The sequence below is a fragment of the Phytophthora infestans genome, genomic scaffold, assembly GCF_000142945.1.
Source record: "Phytophthora infestans T30-4 supercont1.8 genomic scaffold, whole genome shotgun sequence".
Lineage (NCBI taxonomy): Eukaryota > Oomycota > Peronosporomycetes > Peronosporales > Peronosporaceae > Phytophthora > Phytophthora infestans.
Genome location: NW_003303751.1, coordinates 3,062,891 through 3,069,629, shown reverse-complemented (window position 1 = coordinate 3,069,629; position 6,739 = coordinate 3,062,891). Strand labels below are relative to the sequence as shown.

The following is a 6,739-nucleotide window of genomic DNA, read 5'->3' as shown; positions in this document are numbered from 1 at the left end:
CCGAGCCGGGCCGTGTTTTGACGAGCCAGCCCTGGGTGCCGCGGTGTCGCAGGCTTTCTAGCGACACACATTCTCGGTGTTATTCCTCTTTTTGCAGTACTCACAGAACACGCTCGGACTGTCGCTCTTTACGTTATTTGTAAACCTGATACGGCTGGTGCTGGATCTCGTGCTGGCTTGGGTTGCTCCTTTACAGGAGCCCGCATTTGGGCGGGCTTGGCGTCCTGAAAACGTTATGCGAGGTCAATTGCCTTCTCCAGCATCTCTGTCACATTGCGTGAGACACTATCACCAGAAAGAAAGGACGTCCTCCTGGTGCGACTTTTCAGGCTTAAGCTCGTACATCTTCGTAAGCGTCTTGAGCTTGAAATCTTTGTCACGATACGCGTGAGCGGATATGCTCCTTGAAGACTTGCCAAGTTAGGGGGCTTGTCCCATGCGAAATCTTGACATATCTGTACCAGGCTTGCGCATCAACGCCAAGATTAGCGAATATCCTGTCCTTGAAACTCAACGAATTCTCATGCATTTCTGCTTGGAACTCAGCATAATACCGCTCAGTGCTGAAGATCCACAACTCAAGGTCGTCGTCGATACTACCCTCGTGGCGCGGGAAATCCAATTTCTTCCGTGTCCGTCTGGGGCGTGACTGGGCTTGTAGGATTTGCTGTTGAATTTGCACCGTCTGAGCCAGCAGTTGGCTCATTTGGGTTGCCTATTGCTGTGTGATTTGGAGTGCAAACTGCAGCATCTGCGTCAGCATGCCTGGTGTTACGGCTGATTGCGCCGTCGAACCTTGCGTCGCGGCCCCCGGTGCTCGTGGAGCGGACTGTGCGGCTCCCACAGTCGTCTGGAAAGGTACTTGGCCAGTCGGTGGCACGTCCCATCTGGTTCCTTGGGGATTAGTGTGCGGGCGTTGATGCGGACGGTCGTCAGGCGTTTCCGAATCCATCGCTGGCGGCAGTGTTCGATTAAAAGCTAATTAGCTGTCACAAACTCCGCCGATGTTGGGGCTCGGTTGATCCTTAGGTGGAGAGTTTAAGAATGAATAGATTGAATGAGCTTGCTCGCGTCTTGCTAGCTACGGCTACAATTAGGAATTTCTTGGAGCTTGAGTGCAGATACTGGCTGAAGTTGCGGATACTGGCAGGTAGCCGCTGACTCAGAAATAACCCATTATGGCTGAGTCATAAGTGCTGTCACCATTGTCCAGAAAACGGGTGGAAATGCTCTAAAGTCATATAATATTTTTGTAAATTTTAATACATGTAAGTGCAACTGTCAGCCCAAAACTTAAGTTGGTCATGTTTTTAAATTTTAGATTAGATTAAAAATACTATTCTTCCTGTAAGAATTTGAAATAATACGGGTACATCTGGAATTTGCGAACTAATATTTTTCTCCAGCTCCAAGAGTATTAATAGCTCTGTAATGCTTCAATTTCTACTGCGAATAATCACTTAACTAAATGTCGGCAATTACTGCAAAGCTCAAAATTATACTACTGTTGTATTTGCTACGCCAAAGGAGCACTGATAGATCTAATGGTTGGCAGGAGTTATTACTACAGTTCATCGGGGTAGGAATAAGTGTTTATCAAATGAATTACATGTATCAGCATTTCAGCACAAGATTCCAATGCTGAGATGCAAAGACATCGACTAAAGTGATATTACTAAAAAGAAGCACTGCGGGCAGCATCAGCTTCGCTTCTCACATATTCACGGAGAGGACGGTGATCGTCCTGCTCATCCACACATGGTACACTATCAGAGCAAACTCCACTTCAAGATAACAGCATTCTACTTACCGTTCTCCTTCTCTTTACTCTCGACATCCTCCATATCCTCATCTTCGTCTTGCTGTTCTTCGTCCATCCCCGCGTCTTCCTCCAGCGTGGCCTTCAAGTTCTGAATTGTGTTCATCAACAGAGCGAACTGCTTGGTACGTAGATCCAATGTCCCGTCCACAGCCTCAATAGCCGCCGAGGCTTCCTCCAGTCTCTTCTTCTGTCCTTCAATCTCCGCCTGAATCTCCTTCCTGGACGGCAGTTCGTTGATGACTCTGGCAATGGACTCGTACTCCTCTTTATAGGCCCGCACAGTCTTTTCCACGTGCACTTTGACCTTGAGTTCCTCGATCTCCTTGGTAACTTTGGCGATACTTGTGTCAATCTCTGAATTGAGCGTCTCGTACTCCTCCAGCTCGCGGTCGCATGTATAATTCCAGATCTCCGTCTTGTTGGCTTCAAACTGCAGCTGCTCCATCTCCCAGAACAAACCGTCCAGTTCCTGTTTGCACGTGGCATCGTCCACCGACTCATCCGCCAGTAGCTCAACGAGGGACAGCATCGTCTCGGCGCATTTCTTGAGCCCAGTCTTGCCCACGGTGCTCGTACGTGTCAGCAGGCGACGCCGGATTATTGTATCTGTGCGGACATCAAGGGTTAAAGAAGGAGATACGCAGAGAGGGCGGCGAGAGCATCCCTACCGTCGTCCGCCATTGTAACAGTAAATCGATAATGGAAAGTTCGTCCGGATAGCACTTATCTGGATAGAAATATAAAATACTTATACAGTACCAATTTTCACGTAACTTTACTGAAGTAACCGTAATGCTAAAAAACCTGAACAAATGTTGATGCTGAAGCAAGGTTGAAGTGATACAATGTTTAACTAATTTGAGCGCCTGGTCAGTCGGTAAGCTTACAGCTAAAACTGTCGGATGTGGTTCGGCGTTGCGCCGCCAAGTCCCTCGCGTGTGTCCCGTAGAGATGCGCATCCACGACACCGCCTGGAGCGAGGCAAGGGGTTGGAAAGTGAGCAACAGTCTCCTCGACGAGGACATCAAGCGCTCAATTCGTCAAATTTAGGGCCGTTGAGCTCAAGACCGCGAGAATTTATCGAAAAGAACACTGCAGCCACTCCACGAAGGCAAATGCAGCGACTTAGAGAAGCCGCAGAAGGAGTAGACGTACATCAAGACAATTGGAGAAAGAAACAGATAAAAGATGGGGAGCGCCACGACTTGCAACCAGAACACGGAGATGATCACGTAGGTGGGGAAGCAATAGGAGAAGAGTTGCTTCAATTGATGGAAGGGTGTCAAATTGGAGCAACGAGCGCAAATGGAGACGTTGCTGGGGGTTCCCTGCGGCGACAAGACCAGGTTCAGGGATTACTACGTAAGGAGGGCGAGGATCGACTTGCTGGAACGTTGGCTGGGAGACTCCAAGTAACTCATGCTACGGAAAACCAAACTGACTTCATGCAGCTGACCCCGCGGACACGTCGCCCTTCAGTCCATAGAGTTGCACAATCACCACGAATAGACATCGAGAGGTTGGAGGAAGGCAACAACTCCAGCCGGGAATGGTCAACAGCACCCGCTCCCTTTGCGTCGCTGCATCCGGAGCATCTCGTGGGACACGTGGCGAGTGTTTGCGCTCTCGTAGCACACGACGACCGCTTTATTGTGTCGTGTTCAGTGGACGGCTCAGTCAAAGTATGGTCGCAGGTTACGCTCGAGTGTCTTCAAACGATCTACGGCCACGGTGACGTAGTGTCGTGTCTTGATCTCAACGGGCGTTGGCTGGTCTCGGGGTCACACGATAACACCTTGCGACTCTATGACTGCACTACCAGTTCTTTCCGCCTTCTGTATATTCTTACGGGTCATTCTGGTCATGTAACACAAGTACGATTGTTATCATCACTTCCAAACTGTATACTCAGCTGCTCCGATGATAATGCATTGCGACTGTGGAATGCTGAGCTGGGTCAGTTACTGTACGAATTGCGAGCTCACCACTCCCGAGTCACCTGCGTTGACGTCCAGCCAAGCCATATCTGCTCCGGCGCTGCAGATGGATCGGTGTGCTTCTGGGATGTTAGTTCTCTCAGGTTAAGTCTGACGCCTTTGTCAGATCTGCCGTGTACCGGCATCTACTACGTTCACAAATCCACTGTCCAATGCATTATTGACATGGGCAGCAGTAGAACTACCGTAAATTCAGAGCTGTGCTCGGTGGTAGTCACTGGATCCAATGACGGCACCATCCAGCTCTTTAGCGCAACGAGTTTTGAGCATCTGGGACGCCTCGATCATGCTGGCTCGCCAATATACGCGGCAGTGTCGCTTTCAAACGATCGATTACTGTGTTCGACGAAGGATGGACGTTTGCTTCTTTATGGGAATGTATTACGCTCCAAACACAGGAAGCCACCAGCTGTCCTGCAGCTAACCGCACAGTGGATCTCGTCTCTTCAAGTATGTGGCGATCTGGTGGCTTGCAGCTCCGAGGAGGTTTTGTATATTGTCGACGCTTCTCGGTTGTGCATAACACTTGCCTTCGAAACGCAGCATTCCTTCATCACATGTACGCGTTGGATCCACAAACACGCACTGATCACTGCTGGGCAAGACAATGTCATTAAACTATGGCACATCACCTGACTGGTGTGCGATCTGGGCCTCGACGTTGGCCAAGTGCAACCTGGAAAGAGTTTCATGCCGCTGCAGTGCCTCCGCAGTGGGGAATTTACGCCGACAGAGCATACAGCAGACCCGGACGTCGCTCACGGCGGAGCTGGCACTAGCCTCATTTGCTGCCTCCACTTTTATCCGGTTTGAAGTCGGTTTGCTCCACGTGGCCCAGTTACCCGCCTTTGCGTCCAGATTGGAATCCAAAATATTCTGCTGCTCTTCTGTTGACGTAGAAGCAGCAGCAGCAACCGGCGATTTCCGTTCTGGTGTCGACTCGTACAGTCTGTCAAACCCTTTAGCATGGAATTGCTGCCGAGCTAATTCCTCCTCTTGTCGTTGAAACTCCTGCCAGATTTCTTCTGGAGTCCGTCGGCGCTTAGGTAAACTCGGTCCTTTGTCAGTTTTTGGTTCCGACTGTGTCTTTCGTTTCCGCTTGTACTTGCACTTTTGTTTTGCAGATTTCGTTCTACTATCCTGTTGATGAGCGCGCAAGCGTTGCAAATAATTACGCTGCGAGGCTTCGTCCACCAGACACTCGTAGGCTTCACTCAGTCGCTTGAACGCTGCCTCAGCATCTACAAATTTACAGAGACCGAGTCGGTATTCGATTTCACATCACCAACAGAAAATGACACAAGCACCAGCAGTGGGGTTCTTGTCTGGATGGACACGGATTGCTAGCTCCTTGTAGCGTCTGCGCACTTGCTGAGCATCCACAAAGACTGGGGCGTGATCGGGTAGGCCTAGTTTGAGCACCTCGTAGTGCGTGTTGCAGCTTAAGATGCGTGATACCACAACTTGGGGATCGAGCTGCATCATTTTCCAAAATAATTGCCAAGATCCGCCATACCATAATCAAAATAAAAGATTTGAACACGTTTTTATTTTAACCAATGAATGAGTAAATTAAATTGCCTGGTTCCTTCGGGCAGCATTACATGAACAGTGAGAAAATTTATCACTTTGGAAATGGCGCCCCAACGCTCCTATACAGTTCTAACCAAGCGTGAAGCAATCGCGACTGCTGAGGCGTTAGGAAGCTGCCAAGCCGCATCAAAGAAACTAAATATCCCTCGGACGACTCTTAGACGATAAGGAGAACATTCAAGACTTTGCAGGTGCCCAAACCAGCAAAACCTTGAAGGGCCAGGGCGCAGCGCCGTTAATATCCTTCTCACGCGATTTGCTTTACGAAGGATGTGCGAGAAGAAGGGGTAAACCGTCTTGTTATTTTTTTATTTTTACATTGTGACCTAAAACCGCTAGTTTCTTAGTATTTGTGTACAGGTTTAATGATTCAATATTTCAAAGAGCAGCAACCCCGAAGGCTTCAAACGTATCTTGCTGGTAAGGAAAGCGATGAGAAGGGTCTAAGTGCGTTAATGAGACTATGTCAGCGGTTTGCAGCACGGTAATATCTTTTGCTTTTGTTTTTATAAAATTACTTTCTTAAATAGTGTGATAGTCATGGATTTACAGTGCAAAATCCACAATTCGCAAAAAAAGAATCAAGCCGAAATGATCGAAACGCATTGGCAGTTTGCCGTGATATGCCATCTTTAAAAAATTGGGCTTTGAAAGGTCGGAAAGGATCAGCTAAGATCTAGCGGACCCAAAAACGCTCCAGGCGATTGACTGCTGTTATAACAGCTCGTGCTGACGGTTCATATTTTTTTTTTTTTTTGCTTTATTTTTTGTTTTACTAAATAAAATAAATGTGTAAGGGAAAGAAACTTCCAATTCTTTTTATTTTACGTGCGAAGCCAGGTGGATCTATCGAAAAAGAGGAGCTACAAACATATCCGGTTGGTCATGTATACTCATTGCAGGAGAACGGCTGGATGAATGCCAAAATGTGGGCGATATATGTACGAGAGCTGCTCAAGTTCGACATCGAGGCACCATCAGTGCTTATACTTGATAACTTCGACGCACATGTCTCAAAAGAAAAACTTGATGTTGTTACCGAGACAACGTCGGGTGAAAGTAAGGAGGGCCATTCCGCGGAGGGCCATGGGACAGACTGTGCGCAGAGACGACACAAAAAAAATCTTTTGTAGCAGCAGTTTTTCAAATAATAAAATCGAGTTATTACAAGCCGTGTCCAACTCTAAGCGGCGTGTCCGTTGCAATATTTCAGTATACAAAATCTAATACTAATTTGGCCATGTCCGTCCCACAGAGGCGTGTCCGTCCCAGAGACGCGAGATATTAGTTTCTTGGGCAAGTTCCTGTCCAGAATCCAGCTCCGGGC

General features: G+C 48.2%; 4 protein-coding genes across 4 annotated transcripts; 1 reads left to right on the top strand and 3 right to left on the bottom strand.

Annotated features, from left to right (window-relative positions):
- Positions 1-376: 376 nt before the first annotated feature.
- On the bottom strand, positions 377-952 carry PITG_06590 (uncharacterized protein; the record flags this gene model as incomplete). The annotated part of the gene is made up of 2 exons (XM_002998632.1): positions 377-715; positions 881-952. 2 exons carry the CDS (start codon positions 950-952, stop codon positions 377-379), a joined length of 411 nt encoding a protein of 136 aa, XP_002998678.1.
- Positions 953-1,336: 384 nt separating this feature from the next.
- On the bottom strand, positions 1,337-2,503 carry PITG_06589 (uncharacterized protein; the record flags this gene model as incomplete). The annotated part of the gene is made up of 3 exons (XM_002998631.1): positions 1,337-1,389; positions 1,811-2,428; positions 2,491-2,503. 3 exons carry the CDS (start codon positions 2,501-2,503, stop codon positions 1,337-1,339), a joined length of 684 nt encoding a protein of 227 aa, XP_002998677.1.
- Positions 2,504-3,267: 764 nt separating this feature from the next.
- Positions 3,268-4,455, top strand: PITG_06588 (uncharacterized protein; the record flags this gene model as incomplete). The annotated part of the gene is made up of 1 exon (XM_002998630.1): positions 3,268-4,455. One exon carries the CDS (start codon positions 3,268-3,270, stop codon positions 4,453-4,455), a length of 1,188 nt encoding a protein of 395 aa, XP_002998676.1.
- Positions 4,456-4,619: 164 nt separating this feature from the next.
- PITG_06587 (uncharacterized protein) lies at positions 4,620-5,301 on the bottom strand (the record flags this gene model as incomplete). Its single annotated transcript, XM_002998629.1, has 3 exons — positions 4,620-4,701; positions 4,778-5,060; positions 5,127-5,301. 3 exons carry the CDS (start codon positions 5,299-5,301, stop codon positions 4,620-4,622), a joined length of 540 nt encoding a protein of 179 aa, XP_002998675.1.
- Positions 5,302-6,739: the final 1,438 nt, after the last annotated feature.